An 18891-nucleotide genomic window follows, 5' to 3' on the forward strand; every position below is an offset into this window, starting at 1 on the left:
CCCTCTCAACACTCTGATATGTTGGACTGTGAAAAGACACTGTTGGTGTAGGTTACACATGGCGAGCGATCTAGTGCTGTATTATGGTTAAGGGGAGCGAGCAGCTACGCAAAGGGGGGGGTTGTTGGGAGGAGGGAGGGGGTTGTTTAATCCTACTGTTTCTGATATTCTGAATGGGGGAGTTTTCATGTTCTTAATACACATTGTGGAAGACTATGCAGATTGATTGATGATGGCAGTAGCCTCTGGATGACGGAGCTTTGCATATTATGTGTGTTTCAACAATAAAATATGTTTTCAAAAAAAGAATGACCGGCAACGTGAACAAGTATGAATTAGCGTCTTTGGAAGAAGAACCAATATACTGGAGACATTGACTACCCGCCTTTTAGTCCCTTACAAGAGACAGGACCCTGACGTTTCCTAGATTGCTGGTAGGATGAACGGGCACACTTGAATCAGATGTTCATCAGCACTACAGTATAAACAAAACCCAGATGTCCGCCAGCCCTACAGTATAAGCAAAACACAGTCTCACGTGCAGTCCTTTTCAACCTCAAAGGGCTTCTTGCAGGTCATATCTATTTTTATATGTATATGTATAGCGCAAACCTAGCCAATGAGGCTGTAGAGAGTACAGGGTCAAAGTCAAGCATAAAGTCAACGTGTGATAGGAAGGTTGTAACTGTATTGTGATGTAGTGTTCTTAAAGGGGTATGTCTTTAACTCTTTCGTAAAGTGGAGCAGCATTGGGGCGGTCCTCTTATCATGTTGTGTGTATTTGTAGAGTGCAATACCACCTGCAGTATCCAGGTGATGAGCAGGTGTAGAGGTCTAGCCTCCAGGGTGGAGGCAGTGAAAGAGACGGGTCTTCAACTTCTAGTAGAATTTAAAAAGACTCTGACCTGTAGTGTAAGATCTCTCCATGATTTAGGAGTAACGCATGAGAAAGTTTAACTTCTGGTCCTCTTTTGGTGTATGTAAAGTTAAGTGGAAGTGCCTGTGAGAAGTTGGCCTGGTATATGATGTTCACTATTCTAGTGAACACCTTGTATCAGTCCAAACAACCCTTATGGTGATGGTTGTAAGTCAACCTTATAGACCAGCTATCCTAGTGGTAGCATGGACAAAGCAGTCTTAGGCTAAAAGACTTTTGGGGGCGTGTAAAGCCAGCTGTTTTACATATGTAACCCCTTGAATATCAAATGAAAGGAAACCACACAGGATATATATAAAATATATATGTATTTATTTACTAACACACTCCTCTGAACTCTTTATGAGAACAGAGGCAAAAGCACATAACAAGATACTTAATCAGAATACGTTAAGTTACACAATTTACGGTTAGGCCCTAGGGGCGAAGCAAACCATATACTAAGAAAGTGGTATAAGTACCACGTCACGAGAAAAGGAAAGGCCTAGGGCCTAGAGAATCGCTGGGGCTACACTATCTGAACCTTAGAATAGGAGTAGGAGGCCCACAGGCGGCGCGTGCAGTGTCTTTACACAAACGCGTGAGTCAATGTTAAGTCAATGGGAACTTAAGAGTTTAGAAAAAGAAGGATTCAGGACACTTCCGGTCTAGCTAGAAGGAAACAACTAAAAACCTAGACACTTGGATAGTCAATACCCTTGGGAGCACCGAAGTACTCGCGTTACCTCACCCACAGGATGCGGGTGCATAGGTGTGAAGATGTGTAGGGTTTCGCCGTTGAAGTCTATGGAGCCTGTGAAGAAATATGCTGCAGGTGACCAGGAGGAAGATGTCCGGGTGGATCCAAGGGTGGATCGAGGATGAAGAGGACCTGAAAGCAGAGGGGACAGAGTCTGGGTCACTAGCCAGTGACCGGGTGGAACCAGGAAGGAACCAGACGACGTCGAGGAGCAATCAGGTGCTGTCTTGAAGCTTGTCTCTTCAGCCACGCGGACCAGGAGGCGTCGAGGATGACCAGGTGCTGTCCCACGAAGGTTCTCGCAGATGGAGGGGTCGACCACCGGATTGGAGTCGACAAGCCTTGGCAAAGGCAACCCACGCAGGATTCAAAGAAGGCTTCTGATGCAGACCAGCAAGGTCTGAGGTGCCTCACGTTTGCAGGGAGGCATGGGCCAGTCTGGAGCAACCAGACCAGCGAGTTGGTTCAAAAGGATTGTCGTCACAGAGGCTACTAGCCAACGGGCCAGCAACCGGACAACGCGTCGAGAAGAACACAAGCAGAAGGGCCCCACGCAGAACTCGTGGAGTGTGGGGGGCTGATCTTCGGTGCAGGTGGAGCTCGGATTCGGGGCTTCTGAATCCCCAGTGCACAGCTGCGAGGATTCCTCAGGAGCTGCACATTTAGCAAGTCGTGGACTTTTCAAGAGGTCCGGTCCCACGTGTCTCGTCGCCTCCACAGATCTCAGCTATGCTGCAGTCGTGAAGAGAGGGTCAGAGAGGTCTGGAAGTCTGGGTCTTGTCAGGCTCTGTGCTCGGGTTCCGGCGGGAACGTTGACAAAGCAAGCCGTTGATTTGCTGGATGGTGCCTGGTTGCCCAGGGTGGTCACTCCTTGGTCACAAGGGAGATTCTTCAGTCTTCAGCTTCAGCAGAATGTCGAAGGTCCAGAGTTTCGTTTCAAGTTTCAGTTCAGGATCAAATCTAAAGTCTAAGGACACAGCTCCTACCTTTATACAGCTAAAAGGGGCTGGATTAGTTCCTAGGTCCCTCCTATGGGTGGGACCAGGAAGGGGGTGGTTACACCCCCTTTCCTTTGTCCAGTTTCGTGCCAGAGCTGGGGCTGGAGTGCCCCAGCGACCGGTTTGAACTGGCGTATGCATGAAGCACCTAGTGTGCCTCAGGCAGTGTCTCAATCTGTTCAGCCCTCCCTGTCCCAATACACAAAGTTCTGTCTGGGGTGGTGCTCGCACCTCTCCAGGCAGGAAAACTATTGTCCAAACCTCCGTGACTGGAAGGACTCCCAGCAGCAGGAGGTCAGACTTGTGTCTGTGGCAGCAGCGTCCATTTTGTGACGCTGGGGCTCTGGTTAACTTTAACCGGGATAGTCAGCACTAACATGTCTTCTCCCTCTAGAAGGGTGGAATGCTACCCCCGTCGCCAGAATTGGCGAGGGGGTAGTATTCCAAAGCGTATGACACCTTACACGACATGTTTAGATAAAGCCAAACCAAAGTTAGCATTCAACCGCGAGGATTATAATTAGGGCTCCCGGTTTTCCGTTTTTACGGATTTTTACACATAAATACAGACGGAAATCAATATTTCCTTTGTCTGTATTTACATTTAGAAACGGAAAAATACTAGAAAATGTTGACACACTGCTGTGCTCAAATCCAGCTAAGCCCCCTTCCTGCTTCTGGAAATCCCTTCCCGGGCGCGCACACAGCCCCACCCGAGTACTTCACAGGTCTTTTGAAAGACCATTTACATGTTAACGAGGCTTTATTGTTTCACTCCATGCCCTAGCTTCCCCAACGCCCCTGGCTCCTCTAGTCCCATGCCCCATACAGTGCACGTTGTAAGCACTTTAATTCTCAGTGCTGCAGCAGAAGAAGAATGAACAAGCAAAGATAAAACTTGTAATTAATCAACCCCCGTCAGGCTGGCCGCCCCACAGGACATGATACGGCAACCAGTAATCTAAACGGGGCACTGGCTGCAGCATCACACAGATCCGGTGCCTCGCTTTCGGTTTTAAAGGCAAGGCACCCCAGACAGTCACTTCTATGCACTAGTAGTGCAGAGATTCCAGGCGGAAACGGGCAGTTTGGTTCTTTTAAACTGAACTGCCCTAGGCTGTCCCTGCCTCTTAATTTAAGTGGTATTGGCAGGATGTTATTACCGAAGGGCCATCTGGCAGTCAGTGGAGCCCCTCCTCCCCCCAAACATAATTTTGGTCCCAGGCAGCCGGTCTGATTCAGAGAGCAGATCGTTGTCCACCGAGGCCAGTCTCCTCTGCAGCAAAATCAGCAGAGCGGACTGGCAAGAAGTGGAAGTTCTCAAACGACGGCTGAAGAATAACTAAACACCCTATTCACATTTCACACCTTTTTTCCATATTGCATTCGTGAAGACTATTTCCTTTTACTAACTGTTTTGTAGATTTTACCAACACTGACATGATGTGCTGATGGACAATTTCAGAGAGATGTTGGAAGAGAAAGAATGAAAGTTCAGAAAGAGTGAAAAAATGCAAAGGAAAATCGTGATAGATTCAAGCACTCTAAAGACTCCTTCCCTTCCACACACCTTCATAATACTTAAATCATAGTCTAATATTTCCAGAATTGCATGATTTTAAAGCCTAATTCACAACAAAAAACATTATTAATTACTCATTCATCTGATACTGCTAATAAGCATTAGTTACACCAACAGGTCTTGTCTTGTTTTAGAGGATGTTAGTTATTGTGTTATATATCTGGCTATAGTAATAGAAAACTCAGGCACAAAATAACTGTAGTCATTAATAATCATTACTTTGATTTACTCCCGAGGAAATGCCACTCGAAGTGTCACAAATCAGTAGTAGAATTTCACTCATTCAGACAATGACAACCTATAAATGTCACATATAAGCAATAAAAAAAATTTGGCAGCTATGCAAATTTGTACTTAAGAATCATATCTGGGCCTTTGTAAAATGTTAGAATGAGAACAGAAGGTTGGTATTTTTCTCGGGGGTGGGAGAGATGCAGAAGTGATGGGGTTCTGAGGGTAGTTTCAATACCAAGCTGGCCCATGCTATAAAATGTGCTTTTTAGGTTAGCGTGTGGTCATGAATGATCTGGTTGGTGCCCTTCCACTTCTGGTGCTTTGTAGCAGTTTTAAGCTCTTCTTAGAGTTTCTCGTCTCTCAAATGAGTGTACTTTCTGATATTTATATGTTCCTCTAATCTTCATTGCTTGATTTTGCTTGTGAGAATGTGTCACTCATAGTCGTTGAAATGTCACTCATAATTACACTGAAATTGTGAAAATGTCACACATAGCAATGTGAAACCAGCGAAGAGAAGGAGCCGACGCTACCCTCCCGGGGTATTGAAAACAGCATCAATATGGGGAGTCACGGAGGAGCTACGCCTGCAACCAAGATGGTCGCGTAAGCTCCCGGCTCCGCCGACCGCCGCCAGCAGCTCGAATATCCTGCTTTAAATCCTGAACTCACGCCAGACTCCCGTGTTCGTGAAGTTTTTCTGCTTCTAGAGGTGCAATCCCGAGTTTTCTACCTTATCGGATGACGACGATACGCCGTGTTTCCATTCTCTACCTAACAACGTATGGAAGCTGGGGACTCGATTTCTAGCCTACCCGGGTCGGAATTGATCAACACCGGCCACGAGACCTGGACTGAGCCCGGTCTCCCGAAGTGTGCCGTGAATTGTTGATTTTTGGTGACGAGCCTGTTAACGGACTACACCGTGGACACACCAGCGTGCCGCACCGGCTGCCGTGGTCGGGGTCTGGTGCCCGGAGACCTTGCTACCCTTTCGGGGTCGACGGGCTGGGGCCCTCGCCAACGGCGAAGGTGTATACTGCACGACGAGGAGCGCCCACTGCTCGACATCGGATTTGCGTGGCCTGTTACCCCGGAGTAGCCGGCCTCCGGGGTTCAAGTCCGGCTCTATCGCCTATTGAGAGGGGATCGGGCGGACGGAAGGCACGCCATCGCTGCAGGCCGTCATGGCCGCCATTGGGGCGCTCCATTCGCACACGATCGTTGTGTTCCGGACACTGATTGTGAAAGTGGACGGTATCCTGGGACCGGAGTGTGATTCTTCGTTCAGTTCCCAGCTAGCTACGGTGCCAGCGGTGCATTGCATGCCTGAGATCGAGGTCCCCGTGCAGATCCCGGATTTAATGAGCCTTGGCGGTTCCCGACTAACAACAAGCCAGCCCGTGTTTATCGCCAGCGCCTCCTGCCCGATTCTGCAGCCGCCTACCACGTCTATAGACAGTCTTTTGTGTGGTGACAGGTTCCTCAGTGACTGTTGGAGAAACTCGCTGTTCTTTGACACCTTTCCTCGTTCGATTGGTGGACTTTGTGAACTTTTATCCTGTTTTCGATCCTGCAGCACCGACATGAACTTTTGTGAACGCTTTGCCTGTTCCATCAAGATGGCGGCTCGAGTGAGAAAGACTCTTATGAAAGACCGTACTGGCCAGGGCTGAACTTGATCGCTTGGGCTTGATGCAATAGCTTTATGCAATACTGGGGTTGTGCCTATACTGTGACGGGAGTCGGGTGGTTTTTGACTAAACTCCCCCGACTGGTTTGCATATTTAACTGCATATTGGTTTTACTATGTCTCGGGGTGGTCGCTACTGGCGGGGGGTAAGGGAGACCGGGAGTGTGTTTGCTTTCTCCTCCTCCACGTTATCTTTTCCCCTTCCTTTAGGGTAGTTCTTGGGCGACAGGCACGCTGCTAGTGGGGTTAGGCCGTAGCCATTGCAGGTGTGCAGGGTGGTGGGTTAGGGGAGGGTTTTTTTATTTTGCCTTTGTTTTTTTCTATGGCCCCTTTGCTTTCTCCTTTTTCCTTTCTACGAGAGGTGGGCTGTTTATTCTCTACGGATCCTTTATTGTCCGGGTGTCCAAACTGGTCTTAATTATCCTGTATCATTTAGGACGGGGTCTCGCGGGCGGGATGGTTTTGGATCGTACGATAGACTGTTTATTCCCCTATTTCCAATATCCTGTAATCGTGATACGCTATGTGTTCCTTTTATTGACGTTTTATCTGTACTACTCCCCCGCCTGTCCCTGTTCCGCATTTTATTGTCTGACACCCGATATTTGTATTGTCTCCTCTTGTCTTACTGTTAAATAAAAAAATATATAAAAAAAAAAAATGGGGAGTCACTTAACAACCTCCTAGCATCTTATGACATGGACATCTTGGTCAACAAGAAAAATGATCAAAATGAGGCAATACCCACTTTTACAGGTCGGGGGGCTAATGCTGTGATTGATTTTATTTGTTCTTCCACAAGTCTTGTTCCTTGGATTACATCCCCTAAAGTCGTTGATATTTCTCTCAGCGATCACAACTGTTTAACCATTGAGGCCTTTCTTTGGAAAAACAATGGCCCATCTAGTACTATCCATATCGAGAATATAGAACCCCATAGGTCTAATGGGATTAGACTTAGATGGAAAGGGGATAAAGCAGAATTGACGTCAGATTTTATCATTAACAGCTGCTTATCTGATATTACTGTGATCCTTGAGGATGTAGACGATACTGCCGATATTATACGACATTTTATCCAAATTAACTTAGTCATTGATTGTAGGTTACCTTCCTCAGCTAAGCGCAAGGCAGACCACCAAAGGGGCTGGTTCGATCAAGCATGCACCTCTGCGCTAAAAGAGCTAAAAAGGGCATTGGTAGCCAAACCAAGAGATAAGAGCTTGGTTTTTAACCTTAGAGTCAGTTATAGGGCCACATTAAATAAAAGGAAACTGGAACTTCAGCAAGAGGCCTGGGATAATTTGGCCCAGGCAGCTGAAAACAATAAATGCACCCTGTTTTGGGCCACAGTGAACAGTCCGTTCCTTAAAGATGAGAAGGTCCCTGAATTAACATCGAAGGTTAACAGAGAAACATGGGTCTCTCATTATTCTAATATCTTTGATATGGATAAAGCTATGGGGCAAGAAGTAGAGCATTGGCCCATTGTCCCCCTGGACATTACTGTTACAGAAGTCCTAGATAGTATTAGGGCGAGCAAAGGGGGGAAGGCACAGGGCCCGGACGGGGTGCCTATAGATATTTACAAACTAGTTCCAGAATTATGGGGCCCTATTCTAGTCAAAACTTTTAATGCAGCAGTTTGTAATGCGATGCCCCCTACCTGGGAAGAATCGATTATTATCCCAATTTATAAAAAAGGAGACCGGAGTGATGTGAAGAACTACCGCCCGATCTCCCTATTACATTCTTCGGTAAAAGTCATGAGTAGGGTGCTTCTGGCCAGGTTGGAGGAATGGGTTGAGGCCAATAGTATCCTGGCAGAATGTCAATATGGTTTTAGAAAGGGGCGGGGGATGATCGAACAGTGTTTAAACCTTGAACTGTTGATCGGAAAGTATACACAGGCTAAGTCGGGCACTATCTATCTCTGCTTTGCAGATTTGAGTAGTGCTTTCGATTTGGTGGACCATGCAATTCTGTGGGCCAAGCTGCTGGAAATGGGGGCACCGGAAGGTATCGTCTATTTTTTAGCCCGTCTTTACTCTAAATTACATACTAGTGTACGATACGGTACCAATGGTGAGTGTACTACTAAGTTTAGGATTGAACGGGGCATCAGACAAGGGTGCATTCTTGCTTCCTTGCTCTTCACCCTTTTCATTAACGAAGTGGATTCCGTCCTAAAAACCATTGTAGCAGATGCCCCTAAAGTTAGCGATATCAGCGTCCCGGTATTACTCTACGCGGACGACGCTGTTTTACTGTCCCGCACCCCGATAGGCCTCCAACGCCTAATAGATGGGTTTTCACAGTTTATAAAAGGAAGAAAGCTCGTGATTAATAAATCAAAGACCTATATTATGGAATGTGGGAAGGGACGTAATGGAAAGGTATCCTCTTACTTTATCGCCGGGGAAAAAAATCCAAAAAACTGAAAACTTTTCATATCTGGGTATCACATTTTCTAACAATAACAGCTGGAAAAGCGAGTAAAAAATGTGAGGGCCAAGATGGCGAAGAGCGCCCATGGAGTGTTTACAATGGCCCCAAAACTAGGGGATAGGTGGGTTAGGAATATGCTTAAAATATTCCAGTCTAGGTGTCTCTCGACCGCACTGTACGGTGCAGGGATATGGGGCTTTGCCCCTGCAGGCAGCTTACAAGTGGAGGAGAACATCTTTTTAAAAAGACTCTTGTGTCTACCTAATTCTGCCTCTAATGAAATAGTACATAGAGAACTCGGCATTTACCATCTTACCGATTTGATTCTCCTTAGACCCCTTATGTTGTGGCGATCCATCTGGATTAAAGAAGAAACATCTCTATGTAGAGCCATTATCATTGACTGCCTCTCAATGGATAACTACCTCAAGATCCCATGGATTAAATATAATCAAGATAGTTTCCAGGAGATCTTTGGCCTCGACATTAAAGTAGACAATTAAGGGGCCTTTGATTTATCTAAACCTGAAATGAAGAAGTCTTTTTTTAATCTTCTTTCTGAGAGACGGATTAGTAAGAGTGGCAACCTATCCACCTGTGTGTCATATAAGGGTTTGAGTGAATTTGAAGGTTATCAACCATATCTGACCCAAGTGACTAGAATATCGCATAGGTTTGTATTAACCAGATTGAGAATGGGGATTGTCCACAATTTGGTGGCTTTCCCTACTCTTAACAGTCACCCGGTTGGACCATGCGTGTTGGACTGGGCCCTCCTGACAATCCACCCCTGAAGTTTGCTTGTTAAATGTGACCTGGGGATGGTGATTCCCACTCTGAGTGCGTGTAGATGGGTGAGGACTGCCCTCCCATAGGAATGCATGGGGAATGTGTGTGTCCCTGATAGTTCCTGGTGCGTGAGGGGTACAAGCTCGAGTCTGGTATGTATGGACTCGGGTGATTGAATGCTACAAGATGATGTATGCGGCGTGTGTGTGTCTAGAAGGGAAGTGCCACTTCTAGACATTGGTGTGTGTGTGCAGTAGGTGTGCTGGCGCGTGATTGGCTGAAGCCGGCTGGGGAGCCTGGCTCCAGGAGTCTGTGTGGGTCTGCCCCGGTAGTGAATGGAGAAATTAACATGCTGATGTGAGGGAGGGGCTGTGCCCCTCCCTGAGCCCTGCCCTGCTCCTGAACTACTGGGATCCTGGACTTCCTTTGGACTCTGCTATCTATGGCCCTAGCGCTTGGGAACGCTTTCCTACTATCCTAGCGCCGTGGGGCGCTTCATTTATGCTTCTAGCACTAGGGAGCGCTTTCCTGCTGTCCTAGCGCCTTGGGGCGCTGCCTTCTGGCTCCTAGCGCTGGGAGCGCTATATTCCACCAGCCGGTGCCCACCAGGCATTTGCCCCGTTCGTGTGAGGGGGCCCGAGCCCCCAGCGAGTGCCTACCTCGCTTGCCCCGTCATTGCTGCCCGTATCGAGGGAGCCTGGCCCTCGTCAATTTCCCCCCGAGTTCACCGCCGCAGCCCGGGACCCCTCGTGAGGCCCGCCCCCGGGCCGCGCTCTGATTGGCTGCCGGCCCGGGCTGGGCTGATGACGTCTCCCCGGGCCGCGCTCTGATTGGCCGGCGGCCCGGGGAGCTGTGGAGGCGGAGGAGAGAGCCGAGAAATGCAGGGGGCGGCGGGAGCCTACTCCGTGCCCCACTGTCCCCCCAGAAGACTGGCCGCTTCCCCCCCGGGCCCCCCAGAAGCGAGAGGGAGCCCCGGAGAGCGAGGAGAGACCAGCGCGGCCGCCGACCGGTGAGTGCTGCAGGAGGGGAGGCGGGGCACATTGTTGGTGCCCGCCCCTCCCCTCCAGCACGAGCACGCATGTGCTTGAAGGCCCGTGGGGCCCCCAGTGATGCCGGGTCCCCCGAGGGGGGCCCCGCCTGGCCATACCTTATCCCCTGAGCCCCGAGAGGCTCCACCTATATTCCCTGAGCTCCGAGAGGCTCCATCTACACCTTATCCCCTGAGCCCCGAGAGGCTCCACCTTTATTCCCTGAGCCCCGAGAGGCTCCATCTACATCTTATCCCCTGAGCCCGAGAGGCTCCACCTATATTCCCTGAGCCCCGAGAGGCTCCATCTGTATTTGAGCCCCCGAGCCCCGAGGAGGCTCCCCCACGTGGCCCAGTGGCCCGAGCCCCGAGAGGCTCCACCACGTGGCCCTTGCCCATCTCAAGCCTGCGAGGCTCCGCCCAGTTGTCTCGAGCCCGAGAGGCTCCCCCGTTTGGCGCCTTTTTCCTCCGAGCCTGCGAGGCTCCCACAATGGCCCCATCCTTACTCTACAGCTGCCCAGCACTTCGTGGGCAGCTGCTACGTTTAGGTTTATTGTCCCTGGCTACCTGCAGCCTGCCCTGAACATCGTGACATTGGGCGTCCTAGCCCCCGGAAGGCCAGTTGGCCTGTGAACGCTAATGGTTATTATTAATGTGATTGTGGGAGTTATTACGTGTTGCCTTGCTGATGATGCCTCTGTTGTGCTATGTACCTTGTCCTTCCTTCCCTCCTGAGTATCCAAGGTCCCAAGTATGTTAATCCTGGTTAGAGTGAGTTCTACCGCTAGTTCCCTGAAGCTCCTGTGTGTAATGTGTTCTAGTGCTAGTTCAAGGAAGCTCCCAGGGATGTGTTCTAATGCCAGTTCCATCATGTGCATACCCCTGGCAGTGGCCCCCGGGCCCTGCCCTGTATATAGTCCCTTGTAAACCCTGCCCCTGCGTCTGGCACCTTGTAAGTTGTGTATTCCTGTCTAAGTGTGTTCTTCAATACAAGAGCTATTTTCATATATATCTTGTGTGGAGTCCTTTTGTGGGGGGCCCGGGAGGTGGTTGCTGGGGGTGCGTGCGCAAATGCTTTACACATGACCTCCGAGACAGGCCTGACTGCTCGTGCCAAGCTACCAAGGGGGTGAGCAGGGGTTGTCTTGGCGGGTGACTTCCCTACCCTACCTAGAAATGGTGATTTCTGCCTGGCCTTGGCACAAGCCTCGGCCAACCAGGGATCCCATTTCTAACAATGCCCGTGTGATAATTCTTCTGCACAAAGCACTATGCACTTTCTTTTATTATGCCAAATGTATAGGTATATGCGAATAGCTTATCTAAAACCCATCTTTGTAAAGTTTGGAGTGAGGACTGTTAATGACTCCATGAAACTGCTTTTTAACTTGCACCATCCGGATGTCTGTTTTTATACGGCTACCTTCCTCCTTAAAGCAATCAATGTAAGGAAAAGTATGTGTTTTTATTTATTTATTAATCCCTTGCCTGTATTTCTTTATTCTGTTTTTTAACCCTGGAAATTGTCCGAAATGTTTTTTAATGTGCTTTTATGGACATTGTTTTTTTTGTTCCGAATAAAGCCTTATGAAATGAAATGAGTGTACTTTCTGATATTTATATGTTCCTCTAATCTTCATTGCTTGATTTTGCTTGTGAGAATGTGTCACTCATAGTCGTTGAAATGTCACTCATAATTACACTGAAATTGTGAAAATGTCACACATAGCAATGTGAAACCAGCGAAGAGAAGGAGCCGACGCTACCCTCCCGGGGTATTGAAAACAGCTTTTGGCAGCAGAGAGCTCCCAAGCTACATGCCACGTCCTTAATTGTTACGTATATATATATATAAAATATGTATCAAAAGGATATGGCGTGTAGCTTGGGATCTATCTATCTGTCTGTCTATCTACACGCAAACACACAACCACCAATATAGGTAACCTTACGTACTTTCTGTGTGAAAACCATAGACATTTGAAGGCAGATTTCTAGCTGGCTTTAGATGGAAATACAGAAGCGCTGGTACATGTTTGCTCCTGATAAGTGCTTGACCTCTATCCTAAAGTGTTTTTATAGCAGAACTGAGAAGCACAGGTACTCTCCTTTTCAAATTACTCAGTACCAGACCATTTAAAGCACTGCTAAAGCCACAACAAATTGCTAGTTTAAGTGAGCGCATGTGTGCATTGTCAATTTGAATAAATGTGGAAAAATACTAGCTGTAGCGTCGTCTTTTACTTGTAACAAACATAAATGTGGATAAATACAGAAAAAATGCCCAAAAAATAAATATGGATAAATACAGACGGAAATGGCAAAAAAATAAATACCATAAAACCGGGAGCCCTAATTATAATGCACTTAAGAGTATATGGTATGGCGATATCATAGAACAGCTATAAGGACATGGTTCCGAAAGCTGCAGACAGGCTCAGCACATGCTAGAGGACCATCTCACACATAACCAAGCAGTCTGCCTCCAGGATTGTTAAGGCCGGCCATAGGAGTGACTTATAGGTTACTGTGTGTCTATATATAAGGGTAGATATAGGAATACTATACCCAAGCAAAGGGTGATTACACGACCATGCCCCAGCTGAGTGATCAGCCAGTTGTGTCAGTTTGAGTGGCCAGCCAGGGGTGGCATAATACATGCTGCAGCCCCTGGTAGGCCTTGGTTACACCTATGCCCTGAGTACCTAGGATACACTTCTACAGGGGCTGATAAGGTGAACCAATTCCCAATTGTGGATGTACCTAGAGTACATGGTGTGAATTTAGAGAGAGTGCATCTGGGCTGTGGGACTGATTAGCAGGCCCACAGCCACATCTAAGTCGAAAACCAGTAAAGCAAAAGCAAAAAGTGGGGGTGACCATAGGAAGCAGACCCTACTCTCCTACAGTGCCTGGGTGGTAGATTGAAGAGGATGCAGCTGCTAAGGTAGGTCATGCTGGTGTTGTGTAGTGCTTTAAAAGTGTGGGTGAGGAGTTTGAACTGTGTGTGCTTACGTTTCAAGAGCCAGTGGAGTTCCCTCAGGTGTGGGGTGATGTGTGTCCTGCTGGGGAGGTTGAGAATGAGTCTGCCCGCCACATTCCAGATGGTTTGCAACACCTGGTGAGATGTCTGATGACTCCAGCGAAGAAAGAGTACCCGTAGTCCAACATGCTGGTGATGAGGGCGTGGTCAATGTAAGTAAGTAGTTTTATTTGTACATGATTAATTAAAATCTTTACAAAACAATAAAAGCATGGATAAAATTGTTAAAAGTTCATTGTACGCGGTTCCTCAGTATTACAAATTTGATTAAAATCTGTGTCCTAGTTGCCCATAAATGCTTAACAACCTTCAGGAACTCTTTTGTCTTTTTTCAACTAACTCGAAAAACTTTGCGACTCGACAATTTAATTTTGTGTTAACGGGGTTAAAACACAATTTGACAGCCTGCCTGTATGCCTGGACGCCCTGTGATTTAAAGGAGGGTCGCAATAGGTTGTGTCTCAAGTCTTTCAATTTTGGACAAATACACATCACATGGACGATGTTTTCTTTGTCAGCTTTACGCAAACGGCACTGCTGCGAGAAGTTTTGTCTCACCCACGGTGGCAGATGTGGGATTATCAGCGCTGGTCAATGGTCTTTCTCTGTTGCTCTGGAGCCATTTAAAGATGTTCTTCTCCATCTTAAGGATCCCATAGTTGCGTCGAAGAGCTGTATTGCGTGAGTAATGCATTTTAGTGCGGTGATGCAAACACATGCAGTGAGATTTGTTAGTCTAACCCCTGATGTGTGGTACTTGACAGGGCTGCAAAGATGTACAGATAAGGACTAAAAATACAGACTTTAGATGATTTAGCTTATTTTCGTTCTGGCCAGGACATCAAAATTCCAGTGGTGCAGGTAGAAAACGGGCCAGGTGACAACTCTACTTAGAGGACAGTTGATTATTTAACTAAAATGGCTTTACTTTAGCTGCTTCCAGCCTAAAACTGCCCGTTTTCATTAAGTCAATAGGGAAAATAAATTCCTCTCATTTTATTTCACTATCGACCTCTTTTCTATTTTTGAAATTGTGGCATGTATGATAAATGTATTTTTGGGTCCAATCTCCAGCTAAAACCTAAAACGCCCTAACCCTTAACTTAAATAGTAGAGACCAAATGGCAGCTGCGCCGTGCTCCTCACACTTCAGGGTTTTCACACGCGCTCTTGTGCCATTAACACCTCATGTGTTACACATTTTTTCCAGAAGTATATTTTGGAGCAGACGCATGGGTGTAATCTCGGCTGTGACTCTAAAGTAAAGTAACACTGTCATACTTACAAAGGGGCAGACTTGTCGTTTTACACAAATACCGCGCCTCGGGTTCACCTGTGAGGCTTCCCGCGCACTCGGGGACTTGAAATTACTTCCAAAATGGCTTCAGCGTTCTCAGGTGAGCAACATGTCTGCTTAGGCTGCGGCAACAGTATTTTAATTCTCATTAAGGGAATGTACCCCGTTCCAAAATGGCAGCATCTGTACTGGCTGCGGTGACGTATTGGTGCGTTAGTAAACGCGAACGTGATCTTTGTTAGGATTCACGCTGTCATCGGAGAAGTTAAAGTAAAGGTTGGAAGCCACATAGGCGCCATTTTGAATAGGGATGCGTTCCTTCAGCGCGGTAGTTCGAGGAGTCATTTTGGATTGGGCCGGGTGTGTGAGTAATCGTACGCGGCGGCCATCTTGCTGTCACTGAGGGTTCCCTGACGGTGGTTCTGGAAGGTTCCAGCGGCGCCGGAGCGCAGTCGTCGGGGCTGAAGCTGCTCGAGTGGACCCGGGGCGCTAAGAAGACGCAGCAACATGTGGGGCCGGCTCAGCCCGCTGGACAGCGACTCCTACTGCGAGATCAGCCAGTACCGGGACCAGCACTTCAGGGTATCTGGGGCAGTGGTTGAGAGGGGTGACTGGCCGGGGTTCCAGCGCCGAGGGGGTCACTTCACAGTGTGGGACTTGTAGTTTTATTCACTTCGTGTTAAAACAAAAAAAACAGTTGCAGCTAGGGTTACCATCTTTCCAAGAGAAAGATACCTGACATTTGTTGTTATACGAGCATACATGCCAACATTTTAGGACAGGGACGTGGGATATTTAAAATAAAAAAATAAAAATCGGGAGAACGAAAATTCCCCATTGACATATATTGTAGAAAATGCAATTTCAGACGGGAGACAGCTAAAATAAAGCCCGTTTTGGCTTGAAAAATCGGTAGTCTCCCGCCTGAATCTGGTCCATTGACATGTATGCAAGAGTCTGGAAAAGACCCGGACATGACACTAACGAGGACTTCAAACAACATGTAGTCATTTGTAGCATGACTTTTCTGTGTTTATTTGATTACTAGACAGAAGTAGTTAACGCAGCTCTAGAGCACATTTTAGATTGTTTTCTGTTTGTATCTGCTGTTTTAAGTATGTACAGATAAGGACTAAAAACACAGTTTTTGGGATCTGCTTATTTTTGTTCCAGCCGGGTCATTATACCGGTATAAAACCAGGCCAGTGTCACCCCAGGTTTCTGCAGTAACGCACAGCCCGCGCTGGACGTTCTGCTCGCGCCTGGTTGTACACTGGACATTTGAGACTCTTTTAGCCAGTCTGCTTTATGAGCAATATGGATTTGCTGTCTGGGATTTATTACTATTATTGTCTGTGGGGTTTATGTAGTGTCACTGGTCACCTTGATCACTGTGGTGTTCATAATTCCCTTGACATTATTCCTGCAGTTCTATATAGACTGACCATGCCTTGGCAGAGCTAATACATTTCAGCTTTAAAATGCAAAACAAAAACCAATACAACCGCTGACCAGGGTCAAGCACTTCAATTCTACAGTTTAGGTAGTCAAAGGATAAGTGCAACAGCTTCCAGCATCTGCTGTTGAAAGATGCCAATTTAAGACAAAAGTTCATACAAAAAGAAGGCGCAGCAGTCGAGCATCATGGTAACTGGCAACGGCATCTTTCGAGCAGCATGGTAACTCGTAACGGCATCTTTCGATGCCATTACGAGTTACCTTGCTGCTTGACTGCTGTGCCTTGATGCTGTGATATTTATATATGTTGATAGCGAGAACTTAATACGTGGGTCATACTACTTTGATAGTGTTCATTTCAATTGTGTGGCCTCCTGTGAAGACCTGTCGCATCTTACCTCGAGATATTTACAGCGGCACTCTTGCTATCTACCTTTATACATGAATCCACGACACAGCATGGGAGAATTATTGTAATCCATTTAAGATACCGTTGATGGGACCCCTTATATTCGGGTGTCCCTGAACAAAGTTTACGCCTTCATTTTTTCGGCAATCATTATTGGACTTTACCACGACCTTGCAAAGAATTGTTTTAAATACTAATTGGAGTACTGTTCTAGCTGTTTGTGATCCTTAAATTCACTATCTGACCCAGGATTACGTGAATCGGACTTGTTTTCACAATCCCCTATGCGTGACTGACCGCTAAATATCTCAGCCCTCGGGTTACTTAACTGATAATTCCATAACCCCTGACGAAGTTCCTGTGGCACTGGGGAACGAAACGCGTTGGCTGTGTGCCGGTTTTTTAACAAGACTTAAATAAAAAGAAGAATTTCTGGATCATAAAGTTGTCGCCTGCTTGACTTCTATCAAGTGGACCTTCCTTTTGTATGAGCTTTAAAACGCAAACCAATTGGATAGGACAGTGCTTTTTCAGTTATTTATTCATTTATGACCTTTATATAGTGCGAACTTGACCCAAACGTATCTGAGCACTTTATAGAGTAAGCACAACCGCAGTAAAATTAGGTAACATGGAGAGTAGATAAAATATATGGTGACGGTAAAAAGAGTAAACGGTATACAGAGGGATATGAAAGCAGAAAAGCAGCAAGTACCTTGTATGCGTGTTATGCTTGCACAACAGGTAGTCTTGGCGTGGGTTTTCTGTTAAAGAAAATACACACCAAGATGGCTGTTGACGCACACACATGCGTTTTGATGCATAGCATTATTGTTTAATTCGATGTTTTTACATGTTCTTGATTATAACGATAAAATAAAATTCCAAGACCCAATTGAAAAATGACTCCATAACACCAGGCCCTTTTAAAGTAAATAAATATATTTGAAGAGGCACTGGGAGGAAAAAGACCATACATTGTGGAAAGACAAAGGAGCAAGCTGGGAGAGGGAAAATATCACGTGCTCCTGTTTAAATTGTATGTGGCTAAGAATGCTGTTACATATAGGCATGACGGGCAAATGGAAAGAATCTTGTTAATGGAGATAGTTAGGTTGATTGGAATCCCAATATCCAGCATTTCAACTTTCATCTTATGTATTTCAGTGAGATGTATATTTATGGGAAAGCTAACTTTGTTTTTTTAGTTTGTTGTATTCAACCTAAGAAAAACTAGCTGCAGAACTTTCAGCAACCCACGTAAATATATACAACTAGAATATCATAGTTCATTTGCAAAATGTCAGGAACAATGTTTGAGCTTAGTATATTTGTGTCTTTTGTGTAAGTGATGGCATGAATAGTGTGAAAGATATATTGCTGAATGCAAAAGTAATGTGGGTCATTGCCAGGATGTTCAAACAGCAGAAAACCTAGCCATTGCATTTTCAATTTCACATGTTCATTAATTAACTGTTCCAACTTGGGACACTTGAGGGACTTGTATACTCTGACCAGAGTTTACTGTTACATAAGCAGTACAGGGCTTTGTGGATGTGTTGTTGCTTTAATGTGTTTTTCTCTTTATTTCTTTATGTCTGGATGGCGATCGTGGAAGTTGCTGCAAAGTTTGGAGCTGGCAGAGGGCAGTACCTTCGGAGGCAAGGCTGTGTGACTGGCAGCCCTCCCTCCGGGACTGACGGTTAACACCTCTGGCATGAGCACCTCCTAAAGCTTTGGTGAGCAGGAGGCGTGTAATATGCTGTTGTAAAACATGTTATTATTTACAATGAGGCAATCTGCGATTGCGGGCTGTCCCTCATTCATTCAACCACTACTTTCTCCCTAAAATTTAAGGTTAAGTAATTGCATAACCCCAACTTGTCTGCTCTTTCAGAAGCTTTGAATGTGGGAAAGAAGAATAGCTTTGTGTTCCTGGTATCCCTTTGGTTTCCTGAGCTAGCACGTTCAGTGAAGGTTCATAGCAACCTACTCGTGACTGCAGTGTGGCTGCATCTTGTAATAATGACAAAGTTCTAGGCCAAGTGCTCCCTTTGAAGTAGAGCAGCTATTTGCCTTGCAGTGTTGGTAGTTGAATGTATGCTTTAAGAGGTTGTAATTTGAGACAAGGTTACTTTTTGGTTTGAAGCAATACCTCTTGGGTCTTACCTGAGTTGCCTTGGGTTGAAGCCACATTCCAATGTTATTTTTAGGTCGAGTTTAGACAGCGCTTGCGC

General features: G+C 46.4%; 2 protein-coding genes across 3 annotated transcripts in view; one reads left to right on the plus strand and one right to left on the minus strand.

Annotated features, from left to right (window-relative positions):
- TEX11 (testis expressed 11) overlaps window positions 1-14892 on the minus strand; it is an 853291-nt gene extending 838399 nt beyond the window's left edge. The window contains exon 1 of one of the 2 annotated variants that reach the window (XM_078640006.1): window positions 14776-14892. The gene's annotated coding sequence lies outside the window, so the exon portion shown is untranslated. The remainder of the gene's footprint in view (window positions 1-14775) is intronic. The other variant, XM_078640005.1, reaches the window with a different exon arrangement.
- Window positions 14893-15178: 286 nt separating this feature from the next.
- Window positions 15179-18891, plus strand: part of LOC144752221 (nuclear cap-binding protein subunit 2-like) — a 73668-nt gene continuing 69955 nt past the window's right edge. Inside the window, exon 1 of the mRNA XM_078640197.1 lies at window positions 15179-15369. Within this exon, the coding sequence (XP_078496323.1) occupies window positions 15295-15369 (75 nt within the window). The 5' untranslated portion in view covers window positions 15179-15294. The remainder of the gene's footprint in view (window positions 15370-18891) is intronic.

The sequence above is a fragment of the Lissotriton helveticus genome, chromosome 4_2, assembly GCF_964261635.1.
Source record: "Lissotriton helveticus chromosome 4_2, aLisHel1.1, whole genome shotgun sequence".
Lineage (NCBI taxonomy): Eukaryota > Metazoa > Chordata > Amphibia > Caudata > Salamandridae > Lissotriton > Lissotriton helveticus.